The sequence below is a fragment of the Pteropus medius genome, unplaced genomic scaffold (assembly GCF_902729225.1).
Source record: "Pteropus medius unplaced genomic scaffold, Ma_sr-lr_union100, whole genome shotgun sequence".
In the NCBI taxonomy this organism is placed as follows: domain Eukaryota; kingdom Metazoa; phylum Chordata; class Mammalia; order Chiroptera; family Pteropodidae; genus Pteropus; species Pteropus medius.
The window spans coordinates 10,687,540-10,710,558 of NW_024342471.1; the positions used below are offsets into that span (position 1 = coordinate 10,687,540).

At 39.7% G+C, this 23,019-nt stretch overlaps 1 protein-coding gene across 1 annotated transcript in view; it reads right to left on the minus strand.

The window, feature by feature from the left end:
* The window catches only part of TTI1 (TELO2 interacting protein 1), a 42,356-nt gene that overhangs the window by 18,667 nt on the left and 670 nt on the right, over window positions 1-23,019 (minus strand). The window contains exons 2-4 of the mRNA XM_039864311.1: window positions 7,815-10,154; window positions 3,313-3,522; window positions 44-195 (exon numbers count right to left, since the gene is read on the minus strand). Of these exons, the coding sequence (XP_039720245.1) occupies window positions 44-195; window positions 3,313-3,522; window positions 7,815-10,113 (2,661 nt within the window). The 5' untranslated portion in view covers window positions 10,114-10,154. The remainder of the gene's footprint in view (window positions 1-43; window positions 196-3,312; window positions 3,523-7,814; window positions 10,155-23,019) is intronic.

Consider the following 23,019-nt stretch of genomic DNA (forward strand, 5'->3'; position numbering starts at 1 on the left):
GTTCTGCTGCTCTGTGAATGCAGGGAAAGGGCTGCACACTGACCTTCAAGCGGATTTTCAGATTTTTATCTGATAACAAGTGGATGCAGCGCTCCATCACGTCTGTGGCTATTTGGATCTGCACTGGCAGTGGTGGCTCCACGTCTGGACCCGTGTCATTCTCGTCCACTTTGGGGGGAGGATTTGACTGTTCCTCTAGAAAAAAGAGCATAACCAGAGATGGTATTTTATGAGAGATGCCCCACTTCAATTTGATCTCCCAACCTTAGATCAGGAACAGGACTTACGAGGGAAAATGCCTAGAAACTGGTTCCGAGGAAACCATGTAAAATTTGGGTCAAGATATAAGTCAAAAAGGGGGTCAACTATATGGTGATGGAAGGAAATTTAACTTTGAGTGGTGAGCACACAATGCAATATACACATGACGTATTGCTGAATTGTATATTTGAAACCTGTATATTTTGTTAACCAATGTCACGCCAATAAATTTAATTTAAAAAAAAGAGACCGAAAAAAAGATGTAAGTCAAGCTATTCACCAAAGCATTAACTATAACAGCTAAAAACTGGGGGAAAATCTTCCATGTTCACTGAAGGAGGAATGGTTTTATAAACCTTAGTCATCCATACAATGACATGTTATGAGGACCCTAAAATTTGTGTTTGCCAAGGGCTTTAATGACAAAAGAAAATGCTTATGAAATATTGTGTGAAAAAGAGAAACACAGGATACCAACTTGTATACACAGTGTGAGCACTACTGAAAATTTTTATATAAAGACAGAAGTACAACAAAATATTAGCAGAGATAAGGTCATGAGATAATAGATAATTTAATTTTTCCCTATACTTTTGGTCTTTTCTAAATTTCCATTAACAAATCTTTGAAATAAAAACATAAGAGGGCAGGTTCTATCACGGAGCCCTGAGGCTGGGCAGTTCCCTGCTGGCCGTTGGCCCTTTACTCTTTCCTCTTGGTTTCTCCTTTGGCTAAAGGGAGTACATGGCTGTCTTCCCCACCAGCCTTTCGGATCTTTTGATGGCCAAGATCAAGCCTTACTTATTTCTCTCTGTATGAGAGAGAATATGAGGGCAGCTTGGTACAATACATAGGGATGGGGTTTGGTCAGGGGAGGGAGTTCAAGTCTTGCCTCCACAACCTATTGGCAATTCCTCTCATCCCATCTTACCATGTCTGAAAAAATGGATAAAGCATGTATACCTTATTTGCTTGTTGAGAGTTAAATGAGATGAATGTCACCAGCTATTATTCTTTCACTGCCTAGAGTGCTGTGTTGCATGAGAGGCATAAGTTTGTAAATTAAAACCACAACAAAAAGACTTGAGAGTTTCAAGAAACCTAGGCGAAATTCCCTATCTTTAAAAATTTTCCTCTATCCACTTACAGCCCCCAGCCTCCCCCCATAGCCCCATTACCAGCTGTGCTCATTTCCATTAAGCTGAGCATTGCTCCCTTAACTTTTTTCCATTTCAGTCTCTTCTGCTGGGAAAACAGAATCTTACAGTAGAGGCCACACCTGTCTTTAACAGATGCTGAAGAGATAAATGAAAATGCATGGGTTGAATGCTTTGATTTCTCGGAGAAAGGGACCTCGGATACACAAGGTGCTTTTATTGTGGTTAAAACAAAAAACGCATGTCAAACCAACATCAAGCCAAACATTCTTTATAATGCCAAGTGTGTGGTGTGTACTTGATGAATGATAATTATAAGAATGATAAGGCTGTGCTTTTCTTCCCAGAGGAGGATTTGTTGCTCGAGATTCACTGACTGCAGAATGTTATTTGAGGGATGTGGATTTTTCTGTTACTGGAAGAAAGGTTTGATTCATTCAGTCTGCTCCTAGTGAACATCAACTAGAACCAGAAGATTCTAATCGGAAAGAATGGAATCACTGACAATGCCAGAATTTCAAAGAATGGCAAATCCGGATTATGAGGGATCAAGATGCCTCCTCTTCTTCAGAGTTTACAGGTTTGGGTGAGGGGTGCAGTTCATGAAAAGAAGGATTGGGTTGGAAGAAACAAAACTGAGAAGAAAAAGCCTGATAGATTTCTGATAAGAAAACTCTGTCCTTGGAGAGAATAACGACTCAACTTTGCATTAATCATTATTTGGGCCCTGTGATGTTTCCCTACCATTTAAGAGGAATTTTGCTGGATGTAGTTAGTTGCACTGAGCTACTTGCTACTTCCTGTTACCCTGGAAGTATTGGCTTCAGTTCATCAGAGTCTCAGTGTAGAAAACTCGCGCGCGCGCATACACACACACACACAAAAGAAAAATGAAAGAAAAAGAAAAAAAAAAGAAATCTGTTCTATTCCAACCTAATAAACTAATTTGGGACTCAGTTCGATTTAGGATAGTTCTGAGACCACCGAGCTCATTATAACTTGGCATTTCCTATTTGCAGAGGAGATTCTAATAATTTATTAATCCTTTTGTGACCTGAAGCTCCAGATTGAGCTTGTGAATAAAACAATAGGCCAGAGCTTCAGCTAGTCTGCACTTTCTTCTCCTTTATCATATAAATTGATAAGAAAAACATTGAAATCTCCTCCCACTAATAAATAAATGGACTAAGCATATGAAAAGACAACAGGGATAAGAAAAAAATTCTTAGGAAAGAAGCATATAGAAAAATATTCAACCTTTCTACTAATCGGAGAAATGCAAAGTAAAATAACAAGAACCATTTAAATTTAGAAATTTAAGTAAAATTTGTATTAGCCAATGTTGGCAAGGTGGTGGTGAAACCAGTATTAATTCTGTACTGCTGAAGGGAAGGTGTCAATTGGTACAACCTTTCTAGAAGGCAATTTGGCAAGCATAAAATAATGTTCATATCCTTGACCCAGAAATCCCACTTCTGGGATTTATAAAGAAATATGCAAAAAAAGAGGAAAAGGTCACGTGCACAGAATTATCCACTGCAGCACTGTTTATTAGAGTGAAAAGCTAAGAGCAATCTAAACTTCCCACAGGGGAATGAATACTTAGTAGCAGCTATTAAAACATTAATTATGAAAACTCCATAGCAACATGGAGATCCTTATTATATAACTAAATGTAAAAAGGGCATTTAAACTGAGGCTGCAACCATATAAAAATAGGTTTGCAACAACAGGAACAGAAAAAGATTATACGAAAAGTGAGAATGCCTATGTTAGCATGGTAAGGTTATGAGTGACTTTTCATATTTCCAAACTTTCTATAATGATGTTTCATCATTTTTACAATAATCTGCTTCAAAAAGAAAAAAAAAGGCTAAGTCAAAATAATAGTTACCTTCCTCATTATCGAAATCTGAGATATTTCCATCTGCCACATCCTTTTCCTTGAGGTAGTTCAGCAAAAACTGCTCAATGTCTTCAGCTGTGGTGGTATTCGCACATCCTTTCTCAAGAGCTTCTGGTCTTTGGCTCAAATGACTTCCCTTCTCCCCTACATTTTGCTCTTGGAGTTGCCCACAATCACCTGTGTCTGGGAACCACTGGGCTGTAAAAAAACGTTATAACGATCACCTTGGTCAACTGACAATAGGCATTAATACTTTGTGTGTAGAATAAGCTCTTTGCCATGGCTTGCACGGCCCCTGCACGGTCCAGTCCTGTCTCTCCAACCTCATCTTCTAACCACGCCCAGTTGCCCATTAACTGACCACCTTCTAGTTCCTCCAACGCACCAGGTGTTTTCTTGCCTTACAACTTTTGCATCTGCTGCTCTCACTATCTGGAATACTTCCCCCCACCTCCCGCCCTGTCACATCTGGCTAATTCCAATACAAATATAACTTGCCCAGTAAAGCCATCTTGACTCCCCAGTCTAACTTAGATCCCTTATAGGCTGTCTTATATAGCGTCATGTTCTTTCCTTTCATGTCAACTCATCACGATTTGTAAATTATACTTAGTTTGTGTGTAGTTTAGTGTCTGAATCTCTCATTAGACTCTATGCTCCATTGATCGCCACTGGAAATTCAATATACCTAGCACAGAGTAGGTACTCAAAATATACAGTGAATGAACAAATACACTAGACTGGAGAATACATACAAGTGACAAAATTCTCAGTACAGGATACATTACTCATTAGCAGAAGACAGGCTCTACAGAGCTTTGAGAATGGACACAATCTCACATAAGTATTTCTGACATGAGAGAAGGAATTTTCTCTCCAAAGCTATTCCTTCTTCAGAGATGCACCGATATTTCTGATGTGTCACCACAGAATAAGCCTTAAACATCACTGTACCAATGGTTTTCAAACTGTGCCTTGAGGAGCCCTAGGACTGCAGAAATGTCTCAGGGTCACATCAGGGAGGCCAAGAGATAGCAGGCTAAAGGGGGTGGATCCAGGGTTTCTATCCCTTCTTTAACCACAGCGGCTCTAATTTCAACTATATTTGTATACTGGGTTCCCCTAAGGCTTCATTTCTGAAAGGCTCTTAATACTTAAAGAGTGAAAGAACAAGATAACCCCGCAGCCTGAATTTTCGCTCTCCTTTTGCAGAAAGCAGAGTCTCTGATAACTTTTAGCACCTGCTAACCTCCTTTCCATCAAGGAGCATCTGCACAGAGTCAGAGCAGCAGCAGATGGGAGATGCCAGGTCAGGCGACTGGGAGCTGCAGAGAGCAAATGCTGAAGGGGAGAGCCTCTGATCCAGTATCTGGAGGTTCCTACATGGGGGGGTCAACTATGACATTTCTTCAGTGACTCATCCCCAGACATAAATCAGGCCCTTAGTGTATGCTAAGGGATTGCATTTGCAACGTGTTAAAAGTGAGGACCCAGCATTTACGCTGCTAAAAGTAGACAGGTTATGAAGATTATTTTCTAGATTTAAGGCTAGTGCCAGATATTAAAAAGTCTTTGCTCACAAATGGATTTTAAACACATGAAATGAAGCTCAACCTCACTCTTAATGCAAATTAAACTATAATAAGGTGCTATTTTTCTCCTATTAGAGTAGCAAAGATCAAAAAGCTTGGTGCTGTACAGTGTGGGTGGGAGCATGGCAAAATTGGCACTCTCTTACATTGCTGTTGGGAGTTTAAATTAGCCCGAACTCTTTGGAGAGCAATTTGTTACTCTCTACCAAAAACTTAAATGTAATACCCTCTAAGCCAGCACTCGTCTTAGGAAATTACCCTATTGATATACTTAGACGTGATCAAAATGACCTACAAATATATTCATTACAGCATTTTTTGTGATAGCAAAAGACTGGAAACTGAAATGTCCACCAAGAAAGGACTGTTTAAATAAATTATGGTGCAGCCCCACACAGTTGAATACTATGCAGCCACCAAAATAATGCGGCAGCCCTCCACATACAGATGTGGCACCATCTCCAAGTGCTGACATAAGGTCCATGGATGCTTTCTTACTTTTAAAGCTACCTTACTGTTTTGTTACGAATAATCAGACAACCAGTAGCTGGTGCTTAGGAGTAATTTAACTGATAGCTCCTAGCCTCACAGTGGTACCTAGTGCTTTTTAATCAATGCTTATGAAAAACTCTGTTTATGCTAACTCAATTTCCTAAAACATGTATTAGGTTCTTTTAAGACTTTTTGGAAGTTCCATTAGACCACACTTCCACTCCCATCTGAAAAGAGTGACCAACAGTTAGACAATTCAATGACCAAACAGAAATGCCAGCTTCCAGAGCTACTTTGATTCATACGTGACCAATCAACTCCACCTAAGTACTGCTTACCAATCAGAACACAAGTGTTTTGGGTTATCTCAAAACTTTCGGAAAAGCTATCCCCAACTTTGCTTCTTTTCCTAGGATGCTCTCAAGTTAACCTTACTCACCCTCATTATTCCTTTCTGCAATGAAAACACCCCTCTTCCTCAACTTCAATTAAAAAAAAAATGCTACACAGGATTTCTTCTTGAGAGATGACCACAGTCATCAGCGATCCAAGGCAATTCAATTTTCAAGGCCCAAATTGAGCTTTCTCCTGAGAGTATACATTTAATAGGCCTTTTCTTAATACATTTTTTAAATCTCAAATTAACATGTAGCACAGTTCCCCAAATCACTAAAGGTAGAAGTCTGGACCATGGAAGCAGTCACAGTCTAAAGTGTGTAAGCAGTTAGCCAGTCTGAGTAGAGTTTCCATGAGAGCAGGGACCAGGTTCTTTTCGTCACTGCTGACATCCCAGTGACTGGTCCAGGATACAGGCCTTCTGAATGACTACAAAATAAAATCTAAACTTCTTCCTTTGGTCTAAAACTCTGCAAGATTTCACTTTTCTAATTTCACCTTGTACGGACCTCTCCACAATGACCTCTCTTCCATTCTCCAAAGACCCCAAGCCCTTTCTTCCCTTCAGGCCTTTGCAGCTGCTGTTCCCGTTGTCTGAAATGTTCTAAAAAAGCACAAAAAGGATGTGACAGCTCCACATGTACTGAGGGGCCCCTCTCAGCCCTCAGGTCTCAGCACCAGCACTGCTTCCTTAGAGAGACCCTCCTTGACCACTTTTACTTTTATCCAAAGAGTGTATCTCTGCTAAAGTAGCCTGTCCCTGTTACTCTCTTGCATTAAGTTGCCTATTTTCTTCACAGTGCTTATTAGAATCTAAAATGAGCTTAATGATTTGTTTACTTGTTTATCATCTCTCTTGAAGCAGCAGGAAAGCTCCATGAGTTTATTCGTCTTGTTCACTGCTGTACCCTGATTACTTAGCATGGTGTCTGACATATGGTAGGCACTCCTGAATGAATGAATAAAAGAACATTTACACTGCATATGAATGTTCACAAATGAAGGAATGAACATTGGAAATGTATCAGCTGCAGGCCAGAGGACTGTCCCTGTTCCAGTCACCTTCTGGGAAGGACTTTCTTACATGGTCTTGGCTTTCCCAGCTGACAAAATGAGGTCAGTGACCTTTCTACCTACTTTGGAGGCTATTAGCTGTATTGAAATAAGTATTGGAGCTATGCTCTTTGGATAAATGGGCTCAGGTACACAGCTCATTATTTTTTTCATTCAGAGACTGATTATTGAGTTAAGGGATTCTTTTTCTTATAGTCCAAAACTGCCATTTTAATGGTGGCTAACACCTCCAACAGACACCCAGCAGGATCAAAGGGAAGGAGAAAAACTCGAACCCCCTCACAGAATTAAAAAGTTAATTTTTAGATATGGCAGTCAGTAGCTACATGTGGCTATTATTATTAATTAAAATTAAAAGTTCAGTTCCTAAGTTGCACTAGCCACATGTAGCTGGTGACTATTGTATAATAGATACAGAACATTTTCATCATCACAGGAAGCTCTATTGGACAGTACTGTATGAGATTATCTGTGGACTGAATAATTCATGTTATAACTATTCTCCATTAGCATAGCTACTGCTAATTCTTAAGAATCATCAGGAGCAGCTTGGTATATTGAAAAGAACAGAATCATAAATCCTGACTTTACTCCTTATTAATTGTGTGACCCTGGCTAAGTAGGATTTCACCAAGCCTTAGCTCTCCTTATCTTTAAAACAAAAATAATATTTACATTTAGTCTGCAGGATTTATGTCCCTGGCACAGACCAGGAGCTCAATATATGGTAGAGCTTATCAAAAGTATATAAGAAAAAAATAAGCAGTGGGACCCTACCATAACATGTGGGGCTGGATGAATTCAAATGATATTCAAATTTGAACAATATTCAAATAATGTCCTCCATAGCATAATCACAAAGAAAAAAACAAGGTTAGGCAAACAAAGGTACTAGCCATTCCCCCAAATCAGCATTAAAAAGGGCTCTGAATGTACCTAATGCTGCCAGCAGAGCGTGCAGAACACTGACAAAGGCAGTGGCTCTCTTATCATAAAATTGGTCCAAGGTAGCCAAGACATCTTGAACCACATCTGCCACCAAAGGAAGTAGGTTAGCATCTGAGTTCTGCAGCATGACTTCCAAGACCTTTGGGGTATGAGGGTGCAGAGATAGATGACGTAGATTTAAAGAGATCCCGTTCACCAAATAGTCTGAATTTTGATTGATCAGGTGCTGCACAGAGTTGTAGCCACAAGCATGGCAAATATCCATCATGGTGCTGGCAGCTGCCTGGCTAATGAGCAGGGTTTGGTCTCCAGCCTTCTCCAGTACTGGATAGAGGGCTGACATCAAGAGCAAACGGAAGTCTGTTCCTAGTGCATAAGCGAAGTGGCCAATCCCTTCCAACTGGATGCATATTTGCCAGATGTTGCTGTTCATAGAGCAGATAGTGGGACTTGGCTTTGAGAAGGCTGGAAAAGATGTAAGTTGGCAGGTGTATGCACCAGATGTGATGGCCTGGGGGCCTAATTGCTTCATTGTTAGCTCCTCTCCCATTTCTTCAGCTTCAATACAAGTGACCAAATACCAGTTTTCTTGGCTCGTGTATTCTTCAAGTATAGATGTCACAATCTCTCTCAGGTCCTCTGAGCTTGTTTTAATATGTTTTTCATGAAGATTCTCCACCTCCAGCCCGGCAGCTCCTGCGACCAGTTCATTAAGGATCATGGCAGCTTGCTTCCGGTAAACCACGGATTCGTGGTATAGTTCCATAAAGTGATCCACAAGCAAATAGAGGTTCCCATAAAAACCAAGAAGCTGACAGACCTGCCGCAAGAGCAGGAAAATCCTCTCGTCAGTGAAGAAGCGGAAATATCGCCTCTGGATTTGACTCCATGGCTGTGCGGCTGTCTTCGGAGAAGCACTCAGATGATCAGAGTTCCAACACCGCTCTTCAACAATCTTGATGTCAGCTACATCTAATTCCAGAACTTGGATAAGCGCTTTGGAAAGACGTTGGAGATGGGCCACAGAGTTGAGGACAAAGTTCACTTTGGGGCCCAAAAGTTTCAGATAACCGAGTAACAAGGAGAGAGTAGAGAATTTGCCCTGATCATCTTGGGAGCTCATTAGGCGGGGAAGAGATGTGGCAAGGGAATGTAGGCTTTCTGATAGGATGTCAGCAAAGGCCCTGTTGCCCACCACTACTTTCTCATCTGCAAAGCGTCTCAGAACTTTATTGCACTGGGCCTGGACTTCAGGACTCTCATCATTCAACAGGCCCACCAAGGCCTTCAGAAGGGGACCAGCAGATTCAACTAGGGACTGACTGCACTTGAAAAGAAGGGCCTCAACAAGTTCTATTAGCTCTAGCCTCACCTTCCAGTGCGGGTGAACTGAAACACACTCAATTATCTTTTTAATAAGAATACTCAACTTGTTGCCGGTATTTTTTACCCAATCAGCTTCCCTGTGAACTATCAGCTTTGCTACTCTGTGCTCCACTGCAGGCTTTGCTTTAACCTTTGAGATTCTTCCGAGCTGTACGTCAGCCATGATGAAGCCCACTGTCTTGTAAAAGATGTTTAGGGAAGATACCACAATGCTGTGACCTTGTTTAAAGTCTCCTGTGATAACCCTGGTCAGTGCAGTTGAGATTCCAGGTAAAAAAGAAGCAAACAAGTCTCCTAGCTGCTTTTGCTCAGGCTCATCCAAGGATCTGGGATGGTCGTCACAATCACACTGAAAGAGTAGAACCTGTAAACATTTTAAGGCAGCAATTTTAATTTGCTTTGATTTCTCCTGTTCAGCTAGGCCTAACAGTAAAGACACAGCAAATCCTAAACGAGGCAGGATGGAGGGCTCATAAAAAGTCAGAATGATGTCCCCATAAGCCGAGTGCATTAATGTGCTGAGGCCCCGGATCACAGCCAGTTTCAACTCCTCTGACACGGTGGCGGGTTTTTGGGAGTTGGGTGAATACAGACAAGCAGAGAGTTCCGAAAAGAGTTCCTGGAGAAGTTCCTGTTCCTTCACACATGTTGAGGACAGGACAAACGTGAGGCACTCCACCACACTCTGGATCAAGCGCTCTCTTTTGGGACCCGGGGTCTTCAGGGTAAATCGCAAAGGGAAGAGGATGTACTGCTGAAGTTCCTGAAGGGCAGAGTCACTCACGGCTTGTAAGTGTGCCTGCAGCTGCTCCACGTTCTCCACTGTCTGGGTCTTTGTGAGCTGAACACAGATGGGACGTAAGACGCCAAAGGCTTCCTCAGGAGTATCAAAAACTGCCATTGTGCAAAAGCATTCCTTTCACTGAGGAAACATCCTGCAGGCTGGAAGAAAGCAACTTTTCAGTAAGGAAGGTCAAACCCAAAGCAAATACAAGGTGAACTTAAATTCTTTCAACAGACATGTAGTGGGGGCCTATGTGCCAGTCACTGCACAACATACTAGATGAGAAATGGAACTGAAAAGAGATGGTCCTTATTCTTAGGGAGCCCCCAGTCTAGTGAAGGAAGCAGGTGTACAGTTACGACACAGTCTGTAAAGAACCAGGGTAGGCCTATGATTACTGTCCTAGTGAATATGGAAGATCCATGTGTCATACACTGGGAAAGCCAAGATGGGTTTCACAGGAAGATATTTGAGCCAAGACTTGAGGGAGAAATGAATAGGAAACCGTGGGCTAGTCTAAGGAGTTTGGCTTTTAGCCTGTAGTAGTAATGGAGAGCCACTGACAGTTTTGTCTTTTTTAACTTGAGGCATAATACATACAGAGTAAGATACATTAGTCTTAACGTACAGGGCAGTGAATTTTTTATGTATGTAGAGACCCTTGTAACTACTATCCAAAACAAAATATAGAATATTTCCGGCACTCTGGAAAGCTCCCTCATTACCTTTTGCAATCAATTCCTACTTTCCCTGCCCAGAAGTAGCCACTATTCTGACTTGCATGAGTATGGATTCGTTTTGTCTGTTCTTGTCATAAAGAAGTTTTAAGCGGGGGGTGATATGATCAACTTCATGCACTGAAGTGATCCACTGTGAGCCAGTAATATGGGAGAAGAATCAGAGCTGGGAGAAGCTGAAAACAAAACAAATGAAAAAGAGTGGCCAGAAAAATGTGAAAACCAGGAATGCACATTGTCACAGAAATCATGGGAGAGGAGAGATTCAAGCAGGATGGAAAGATGGACGGCAAGCAGGCATACAGGCAGGCAGTGAAAGGAGACAGGTTTATGGGTAAGTAAAGGAGCTGAGCAACTTAATATGAGTCTCTTTTCTCTGTGAGGAGAAATTCAAAGTCATGGGCTGGTAATGAACAAGAAGGAGGGTAAACAGAGGGCTTGAAGAGAGAGATAAAAGTCTCAAATATTCCCTTTGGGAAAGCAGAGCATGCTGGGAAGACATAAAAGTGTGGCCCAAGGGTACAGAGGACTGAGCTGAGCTGGAGACCATAAATGTGTACAACTGTAAAATGCTGGCATTGGATGGAGGCTTAGAGACCATCTAACCTGGTGGTCTCTCTCTGTCCGTTTTTTTTTAGCTCTACTTGCTAGGGTAGTGGGGTGCGGTCCTAAATAGATGATGATGAGAAACTGTCCTCAATCTAATGAACTCTATTGAGCTCCAGTGACTAGAGCTGGCAGGCAAGTGATGGCTGGTGGGTGTGGGCAAGACATGCTCAGCCCAGAGAGAGAGCTGGTGCTGGATTGTCCCCCGGGGTCAGGAGAGGGCTCCAGGGTAACTATCAGGCTCCAACACCCTGGAGAGAGTCTGGTCCACAGAGCTCCATGGACCTCTGCGAGGAAGGGCAATCCTAGTCTCCATGAGACTTCTTAAGGTGGTACCTCCTGGTCTCTGTGACCCCAAAGAAGCCAGGTGAGGAAAGAAGCTTAAATCTTCCCTATCCTAGGCTAGGAAGATGCCATGTATAGATAACAGAAGCTTGGCTGGGGACTGCTGATGCCTAATCAGCACCAGCTCACACACTGATGACCCAGAGGCTGCTGTGCCATCCCCTGCCTCAATCATTGGTAGTTGGAACAAGAGAACAAGAGAAAGATAACCACTTAATGGGACCTAGCTGTCAGAGGTAGGAAAAGCAAATACAGCACCCCTGAAATGGTGAATCTTAGATTAACAGAACCACTAAAGGAGACAGCCAAATATTTGAAAAATGAGACTAAAAATGAAGTTCAATGAAAAGACAAAAGATATTTCATTAGCATTTTTAAAACAGGATTTTTCACACCAAAAAAAGCTCAACTGATGCGGGACGGGGGTTGAGGGGATGGGATGGCTAATTGCTGAGATCCAGTTAGTGCCTGGAAGATCAAGGAGAGCTACCTTAAAACTCTGAGCAGAAATACAAAGAGATGGACCTGGAGGACAGATCTGGGAGAACCAACATGTAAATAGCTGGGAATTCTAGAAGAAGAAGGAACAGATGGAGGTGCTAAAACAAATAAATAACTGAAACATTTTCCGGAGCTGCAAAAAAAAAGATTTATCTGGAGATTGAAAAGACTAAAGGATACATACCTAGTCACATTCAAGTAACATTCTTGTAGACTAAAAGATCAAGAGAGAAATCATATGCTTTCAGGAAGAAACAAGTAACACACATATATATATAAAAGACTGGCCTTGGATTTCTCATTTGCAACAATGAAGTAATAAGTAATGGAGCAACAAAACTGTCAGCGGAAGAACATCTACAGACTGCAAATGAAGGACTGTGGATTCCGAACCCTATATACAGCCAAGATATTCACCTGTTGGGGTGAAAGGACAAAATGCAAAGATTGAGGAAAGTATCATCCATATACCCTTCCAGAGGAAAATGTCTGAAAAAGGACTCCATTCACATAACAAATAAAACAGAGACCTAAAATGGGAAGATGAATGAAAAAAGGAAATAATGCTGAGAAACTCTTTTTTCTTTTAGCATGGAAAACTTTCTTCAATAGAACGTTTAAGTGGAAACCCAACATGTAAAACAGATAAAATCAGAAGGTATGGTTAAAGCTGGGGTGAAGTTCATGGCCTGGGGCTCTGCATTCCTCACTCATCTCAAGAGTCTGAAGAGGTACCCTGAACTATGTTCTCAGATTATATGACAAGAACTGTGATAGAGCTAATAAAGTGGGAACATATAATATGTTCAAAATTGAAATTATATGCTCTTTCTTCTATATTCTCTTTGTAATTTACGGTCTTCACCTGAGCCAGAAACCGTAGACTCTGCTTTCTTTCGCCTCCTTCTTCATTCCACCATTCCCTTGCGTTTCATCAATTCTATCCCTTCAACATATTTCAAATCTGCTGATGATAATCATCTATTTAATGATGGACTGACTGTAACAGTTTCCTCTCTGGCTCCCTGCCTTGTGTACTTGCCCTTCTTGAATCCACATTTCATGCTGACATGTAAGTAATCTTTCTAAACAAAAATCTGATCACTCTTCTCCATGCTTGAAATTCTTCAACTGCTCTCCGTAGCCTGCCTAAAGTACAAACATCTTTTACAATGGCATACAAGGCTCTTCATCATCAGGCCGCTGCCTATCTCACCAACCTCATCTCTATTGCTTCACTCCTTGAACTTGAGACTGCAACCATGTTAAATTCATAAAACTTATAATTTCCCAAACAGGCAATGCTATTTCACATTCACCTCCTTTGTCCTACCACTGTACACATCGCTATTACAGCATTCAGCATACTGTAATATTTTGTATATATTTGTCTTATCTACTTTAGACTGGGCAATCCTAAACCTAGAGCCTAAAAGGGCATCTGGCACTTAACGAGCACTCAAAAACAACTATACAGATTCTGCTTTTGTGTAGGATATAGTAAAGTGTGGCAGGCCAATACTCCTGCTGACAATTAGAAAAAGTCAGATAAATTGTAAAAAAAAAAAAAAATCATTTCTTAAAGCGTCAATTAGTTGTGGAGGCAACATGATAGAGTAATACTCTAGTGAGGGGTGAATGTTCAGAGTGAGCCAACAATCAGTAGCTGTTCCCCACCAGTGCATTTGTTGGTCTTGGACAGGAGCTCCGGATTACAGCGTAGCCCAGGCCAAGGGTTAACACTGAGGAAAAAGAAACCATAATGACTTTAATGTGGTCATGTAAGACTGGGGTGGGGGACAAAACTGCAGTCTTCAGGGATATCAAAATACATGACTTCTGGGAGATGGCTGCTGCGGGGGGACAAATGACTGAGAAATGTCCAAACAAATGAAAGAGATCAACTCACAGATTCAAGAAACTCAGCAAACTCCAAGTCGGCAATACCAAGAGAAATACATAGATACATTATAGCCAAACTACTGAAAACCAAAAGTAAAAAGTCTTAAAGTAACTGGAGCAATAAGACTGACAAACAACTTCTCAACAGAAATGATACAATCCAGAAGACAAGACGTGACATCTTTAAAGTAATGAAAGAAAATAACTACCAACTTTGGATTTTACACCATACAAAACATCATTCAAACTGAAGGTAAAATATAGATGTTTTAGACAAACAACAACTGAGTAAATTCATTGCTATCAGGTCTGCACCAAAGGAAAAATAAAGGGAGAAAATGAACCTAACCATAAGCATGAAAATGTAGGAAGGAATGAAGAACAATGTAATAGGTCAATATAAAAGAATATTAACTGAACAAAACAGTAATTATGTCTTTTGTAATTTAAATATAAATATGTGTGTATGTATATATATACATACATACATACATACATACATATATACATATATATAAACAAAATGCAAGACAATAATGCACAAAAGCTGCATAGGGGTATGAAAGGAATTAAGTTGTATTAAGCGTCTTAGCAGTAGCAGGAAGTGGCAAAATAATTTGTATTAGACTATAACATGTCAAGAATGCATGCTGAAATCCAACTCCAAAAGAACTGTAAAATAATATATATCTAATAAGTTCAGAGAACAGTAGAAATGGGAAAACAAACATTTTGATTTATCCAAAAGGAGGTAAAAAATGAGGGGGAAAAAAAAGCAGCAAAACTGGTGGGTCAAATAGAAAACAAATAATAAGCTGGTAGACAGAAGCCCCGCCGAAATAGCGATTATATTGATTCAGAGTTTCTCAACAGTGGCATTACTGACATTTTGGGCAGGATAATTATTTGTCGGTGGAAGGCTATCCTGTCCATTGTAAGATATTTAGCATCTTTGGTTTTGGTACCCCATATGTCGGTAGCACTCCCCCAGGGGTGACAACCAAAATGTCTCCAGACACTGCCAAATGTCCTATGGAGGGCAAAAATCACATCTGGATGACAACCACTGGTGGAGAGTCAACATTTAGCAAGATTTTTGTAGAAAGTAACGAGATGATTCTCAAATTGATATGGGAATGCAAAGCACCTAGAGCAAAGATAACCTTGAGGAGGAATTATTTTTTAATTAATTAGTTAATTAATTAATGGTGACATTGGTTAACAAAATCTGGTAAGTTTCAGCTGTACATTTTAACAGTAAGACATATATATACTTACATTGTGTTCACCTCCCATAGTTAGATTTCTTTCTGTCAGCACATATTTGACCCATTTTACTCCATCTACCTCCCTCCTCCCTGCTCCCTCCTGGTACCTTCTGGTAACCACTAGTCTATTGTTCATGTCCATGAGTCTCTGTTTGTTTGTCCTGTTCCTTTGTTGCTTTTAGGTTTATATCCCACATATAAGTGATATCATGTGGTTTTGAAGAAGAATTAAATTGGTAAGTTGTCGTAGTGTAAGTTCGTACACCATCTGATTTCAAGATTTACTGTAAAGGTACAATAATTAAAGGCAGTGTGTTATGACAAAAAGAAAGACGAACTGATTAATGGAACAAAAGAGTCCAGAAATGTGCTCACTTATAAAATAGAGAGTCCATTTACAGACTCATATACCTGATAAAAACGATAACTAAAATGAACTGGGGAAAATGGTCTTTTCAATGAAAGGTGCTATGTCACTTGGCTATCTATGTGAAAAAATCTGTATGTCTTGATTCTGTCTCACATCAGATTTAAATGTGAAATGTAAAACAATAAAGCTCTCCAAAGAAAAAAGAGAACATCTCTGTGATATTAGAGTAGGCAAGGATTTCTTAAACAGAACATAGAATAGGGCTAACCATAAAAAAATGATAATTCGATTATATTAAAATTAAGAACTTATGTTCATCAAAAGACACCATTAAGAGAGTGAAAAGACCCATGCAGTTTGGAGATTTTCTATATATATGACAAAACACTCATATTTATAATATAAAAGATTTTAAAAATAAATTGTTAAGAAAAACACAGTCCAACAAGGAAAAGGACTTGAATAGAATATCACAAAAGAGGATATCCAAACAGCCAATAAACATATGAAAAGACATTCAACATCGTTAGTCAGGAAAATGCAATTTAAAACCACAGTAAAATACTATTACACACCCATTAGGCTAAGCTGGAAAAAAGGAAAAAAAAGAAAATCAAAATACTAGGTGCTGGCAAGGATATGAAGTAACCTGAACTCACATTCAGTATAAATTGGCACAACTACTTTGGGAAACACTTTGGTGGTATCTATTATTCTAACGGCGGACATACATATATGTATGCTTTATGATCTAGTATTTCCATTCTTTTATATATACCCAACAGAAATGGATAAATAAATTTACCAAAAGATGTGTTCTGGGATATACTATCCACAGTTGCCTCCAGATACTACCCAAATGTCCACCTATAGTGGATAAATTATGGATATAGTAAATAAATGGATAAACTGTGGTACATTCTCTCAATGGACTACTATACGGATGAAGATTTACCACAACTGAAGATCTTCAAAAGAATGGGTTACAGGCTCAGAAATATATAAACTAGCTTTCCCTGAGGAAGACAGTATAACAAATTGCTACTTTGACATGACTATAAAAGGCAATCATATACCTTTATGGGATGGCAATGAAATCACACTTGTGTGACAATATGTCAATTACAGAAGGAACTGTTTAGAGATTTAGAACCTTGAAGTCCTAGATTCTATTCCTATAAAATACAACTCATATTACTTAAAGTGGTGCTGCTAAGTTTGATGTTGATATAATTGACAGCAACAGGGGCATTCTGTCCCAGAAAGTGATACTAGGATGAGGATTTCAAAACAAGCTGATTCTCTGGGTTAGCAGAGAAAGCCCAGAGCTCAACTGTGGCAGACATGACTGAATAAACATAAGCCTGAATAACCAGTTCTTGACCACTGATGGCTATCTAAACCTTTCCTAGTTCAGTATACGCCAACCCGCCAACCGTGGTTGTGGAAAGCAGACACTGGAGAGATGAGGGAAGAGATCCGCAATCGTAGGGCATAAGTAAACCTTTTCCCCCTGGCAACCTCCTCCCCTTCTCATCTCTTTCTGCCTCATCACAGGGATGGGCTATGCAAGATCCTTGGGCCATGACGTACAGGTGGTGAAGACAAATGGGACAATCTGTACACAATAAGGTGCTATACTTTAAAGACACTTAAAAGATAAGATGGTAGATCACAAGGTACTTATACAATCAAGAAGTAAAAGAGAAAAAAAAGTGCATAAGATATTTGGACAAAGAATAAAGACCAACAGGGAAGTATTCGTGGAGGGAGGAGGATCTGTGTTGGGGTTGGGGGACTAAACACTTGGGGCTGTGTGGGAAGGCTGCTCAAGGTAAAATAGCTGTCACAAGCAAAGGCAAGAAGGAAGCAAAGTTACAGCACCTAGTAAGGCAGAGAGACAAGATACAGATGCCATCATGTAAGTGAGCCACACCTCACCCAGGTGTAACATCTGATCACTTACTCAGGGCTTTTGCATTTGCTGTTCCATCATATACCCTCATGGCTCACTCTCAGTTCTTTCAGAGCTTTGCTCAAATGCAAATTCTGGATGCAGCCTTCTCTGATTCCCCTTATGTAAAACTACAACCCATCTCACTCTCCCCGACCCTGACACTATCTCCTTTCCCTGCCTTCAAAACTTCCTATATAGCACTTAGCACCATCTGTCAAACCAGATTATCTACCTATTTATTTGTTTATTGTCTCTCTCTTCTCACTAGAATATAGGCTCTATGAAAGCAGTGGTATTTGACAGGTTTGTTTATTGCTTCTGGCACAGAGCAGATATTCAGTAAATGCTTGTTGAACCAACAGCCATAGTCCCGAAGGTCTGGTTCTCTCATTGGTAGAGCTTTAACATCAGTTATGTCTGAACTGGATTCTGGGTTAAAAAATGCCAAATTCTCTTTTCTTGGGATGAGTTATTCCCATAGGTAGTTGATCTGATCCATTACGGGAGGATCTTGCTAGATGCATTCTTAGGAGGGGAAATCATAGCTCTTGATTTTGGCTATATCCAGGATAGGAACAAATGAGTGTAAGAACATGAATTTGACAATCTGGGTGGTTTCTAGTCCTGCCTCTTGTACCACCTGGCTATGTGATTTCCATGAATTTCAGTTTCTTCAGTCTAAAAGAAACATGGTGGATAAGATGATCTCCAAAACGTCTAGCTTTGATTAACCAGCATATAGATAGGAAGACTGAGTGTAGATCCAGAGACAGGAGTTCAGACAATAAGAATTCCCAATACAAATTCTTAAATAGAAGGAAGAGAATTAATAATATTTGTTGAAAAAACCCACCATATGCCAGGCAATGTGCATAAAAGTTTATGTTTTCTTATGTATGTAATTTTTTGTACATAAATTCCTCAGCCACAAGCTGAGTAACACAAGGCTCAAAGAGGTTAAGTGATGCCCACAGTCACACAGTAAGCAGCTTCAGACCTGGAATCCATCTAAAGCCTGTGTGACTCCAAAGGCTGTATGTACTCTTTCCACTATACCAGGAGGTCTCAACTCGACTGCTTATCAGAATCAAGGGGAACAATGTAAGCACAGATTTTTTGCTTCCACACCAGAATTATTGAATCAGAATTTATATCGGTTGGTTGGGGGTTGTAGGTTTTAAAAAGTTCACAAAGTCTGATGACCAGCCAGCTGTGGGAATCCTGTAGTATACACTCTACACACTCCTGTCTTCTGAAGAACAAGAGTCAGGTGATGAAAGAGGTACTTGTTCAATAATCCATCTGGCAGTAGTACTTATTGTACATTGGAATATTACTTCCTTGGGTTAAAATGACTGGCTTATTTGTGTATCTCTCTAATAGAACTGGTATACATTTTTGGCATTGCAGCTTTATTGTGGTTTTCTCAGCATCTGGTACAGTGTCTGCCAAGAAGTTCCCACTCACTGTTTGTTTAATAAATGAATAAAAGTTGGATAAACATTAAACTTACAGCATACTCTGAGGTTTTGCAGCTTCCTACTCATCCTTTCTTCTACCTAGAAATGTTCCCTTAGCATATACTATGTGCCATATGCTGTGCTAAGCTCTTGCAGAAGGACTAGTGATACAAAGTTAACTAGAGGGTCTAGCCCTGCAAGGGGGGAGTGTACTGCAGAACATGAAGTACACAAAACAGAAAGTGGATGAAGGGAATCAAGACTTTCATATAAATCCTTGCAGAAATTACTCTGGGCTCACTTCGTACTTTACAGAGTCCTCTAGAGCAGGGGTCCCCAACCTCTGGGCCACGGACCAATACCCGTCTGTGGCCTATTAGGAACTGGGCCTCACAGCAGGAGGTATGCGAAGGGCAAGCAAGTGAAGCTTCATCTGTACTTGCAGCCGCTCCCCAGCATCAGCTCCATCTCAGATCATCAGACATTAGATTCTCATAGGAGCACCCAGCCCTGGTGCCGAAAAGGTTGGGGACCGCTGCTCTATAGAACACTTGTGAAACGGTGCCCTGTATTACATTAAAAATAGATAAAACTGACAGTATAGGTGATCCCAAGTATAGCTGGTAACTTCGACATTTGTCTCTCAACAACTGATACGCAGAAAAAATAGCAAGGATAACAGAAGACCTCAACAACACCATTAACCAACAAGATCTAATAGACATTTATAGAATACTTCAACCTACAACAGCAGAATACACATTCTTTTCCAGTGCCTATAGGCCATATACTGAGATGGATCATATTCTGGGCCATAAAACAAACCTCAACAAATTTAAAAATTTAAAAGAAATGAAATCATACAGAGTGTGTTCTCCAACCACAATGGAATCAAATGAGGTCACTAACAGAAATAACAGGAAAATCTCCAAATACCTGGAAACTAAGCAACATGTTTCTAAATAATCCACAGACCAAAGAGGAAATCTCGAGGGAAATTAAAAAAAAACAAAACAAAACCCCAAAACAGGGAAATAAATGAAAATGAATATACAACAAAATTTGTGGGACAGTGCTACAGCCATGCTGAAAGGGAAATTTATAGTACTAAATACATATGTTAGAAAAGGGGAAAAATCAATATTCTAAACTCTCACCTCAAGAACCCCGAAAAAGATGAGCAAGATAAAACCAAAGCCAGAAAGAAGAGTATAATAAAGATCAGAGCAGAAATCATTGAAATTGAAAACAGAAAGCAACAGATAAAAATCAGTGAAACAAAGAACTGGTTCTTTAAAAAGATCAATAAAATGGACAAACTTCTGGCAAGACTGATATGAGAGAAATTAGCAATATCAATAATGAAATGAGATAGCACTACAGACTCTGTGGACATCAAAGGATAATATAGGAATACTACAAACAACTTCACACACATAAATTTGACAACTTAGATGAAATAGTGAATTCCTCAGAAAACACAAACTACTATAACTCATGTAATAAGAAACAGGTAATTTGAATAGCCTTATAGTTTTTAAGGAAATTGAATTTGTCATTTGAAAACAAAAGAAAAAGAAAAGAAAAGAAAAGGATAAAAGGAAGGAAGGAAAGAAGGAAAGAAGGAAGGAAGGAAGGAAGGAAGGAAGGAAAAGAAGGAAGGAAGAAGGAAGGAAGGAAGGAAGGAAGGAAGGAAGGGAAGGAAGGAAGGAAGGAAGGAAGGAAAGAAGGAAAAAAGAAAAGAAAGAAAATCTCTAGGCCCAGGTGGTTTTACTGGGAACTTCTACCAACCATTTAAAGAATTATCAACAATTCTACACAATTTCTAGAAAAAGAAGAGGAGGAAATATTTTCGAATCTATTTTATGAAGCTAGTATCACCTTGATACCACCAAAACCCATAAAGACAATACAAAACAAAACAAAAAACAAAACAAAAAGCAGACCAATTTCTCTCATGAAATAGATGCAAAAATCCTAAATAAAAAATTAGGAAATATAATTCAGCAGTATGTAAAAAGAATTATATATCATGACAAAGTCATGATGAAAGGATGGCTCGATATTTGAAAATGAATTAGTGTAATTAATATTAACAAGCTAAAGAGAAAAAAGAACATGATTACATTATCCTCATCTTTCGGACCGCTAGAAGTTGCAGTGTCCTAGGACTCAGACACTGGGCCTTTTCTTTCTACACCTATTCCCTTTTATGACTCCCACATTTATACCTCTAATCCAGTTCTCTCCCACAAATCCAACTGCCTACGAGACATCTCTAGATGCAGGCATTTCCAACTGGACATGTACAAATCTAAACTCCTGCTCTTACTCTTCAAACCAGCTCTTTTCCTCAATTCTGTAAATGGAAAATCCATTCTTACAGTTGCTTAAGCTAAAACCCTGAGGACCGCACAAATTCTTTCTTTTACAGTTTATATCTAATCTGTCAGCAAATCTTGTTATCTCTTCTTCTAAAATATCCCCAGTATCTGACCATTTCTTACCACCTCCACCCTGGTCTGAGTTAGCCTTTCACCTGGGTTATTACAACAGCTGCCAAACTGGTCTTTCTGTTTCTATCCTTGTACCCTTACTATCTTCTACTTGACACAATGCTCCTTCTTTGCTCAAAACCATCCAATAGGCTCTCGCTTCACTCAGAGTAATATCCAAAGTCCTTACCATTGCCTACAAGTCTTCCCATGATGTGGTCTCTGGCTACTTTTCTGAGTTCATTTCTAGCCTTTGGATTCATGTCTCTCCAGCCTCACTGTTCTCCTTGCTGTTCCTCAAAAATGCTCCAAATAGTCTAACCTCAGGACTTTGTCCTTGGTTTTTCTTCTGCCTGGAACAACATTCCAACACATAGCACATGGCTTGTTCTTTTATTTCTTTCAGGGCTCTGATCAAATGCCACTGTATCAGTGAGGCCTTCTCTGCCCACACATACATTCCTCATTTCCTTTACCCTCCTTTACTTTTATTTAAGGCACTTATCACTTTCTGACTCATTTTATAATTGCATGTTTACCTATCTTCATCTGTAAAAGGTAAGCTTCTGAAGATTCTGTTTGCCTAGAATAGTGCTTCAGACATAGACGCTCAAAACTATTTGCTGAATGAATGAAACACTAGCTCGGGAGTGAAGAATTTGGGATCAGACATCAGATAACCTTGATCTGACTCTTGGTTCTGTCATTTCCTATGTCCAAGTAACCGATGTTTTATGTTTTCTCATTTATCAAATAGTGATAATAACCCCCACTTCTTAGCACTGTTGTAATCATTAAAGAATGTATGTGATGTGCTCAGTACATGTCACTGGTACTTACTATACAAAGATGGTTTAGATTTGGACTCAAAGATCCTAGTTTATAATTATAATTAGATACCAACTGTGTGATTTTAGGCTATTCACTCTTTTTATATTAATTCACCCAATCAGCTATGAATCAGGTGCTGGGGCAAAAAAGATAGATGAGATGCAGTCCCTTCCCTCTAACCTTTTCTTCATTTGTCAAATGGGAATAACGTAATACCTATGTCATAGCTTTGTCTGAGGATTAAATGAGTTACTATGTGAAAACACAGTGTCCAGCTCACAGCAACTGTTCAGTATGTTGGCTATGATTATGGTCCTAGTCTGGAGGAGTAGAAGCATCTAAGCAAAGAACTACAATACAGTGCGGTAAGAGCAAAAACAGGCATTAACTAGCCTATCTCTTAACTGCAGTACGCCTACAACTGTTCCACGATGATCAGGAAATTTTAAAATTCCATGTCTACGATAACCTAAATTCCTACCACCACACCCATAGCAGAAGTACAAATTTCTCTGTTGATTTGATAACTGGAATTTAAAACTTTTTAAAAA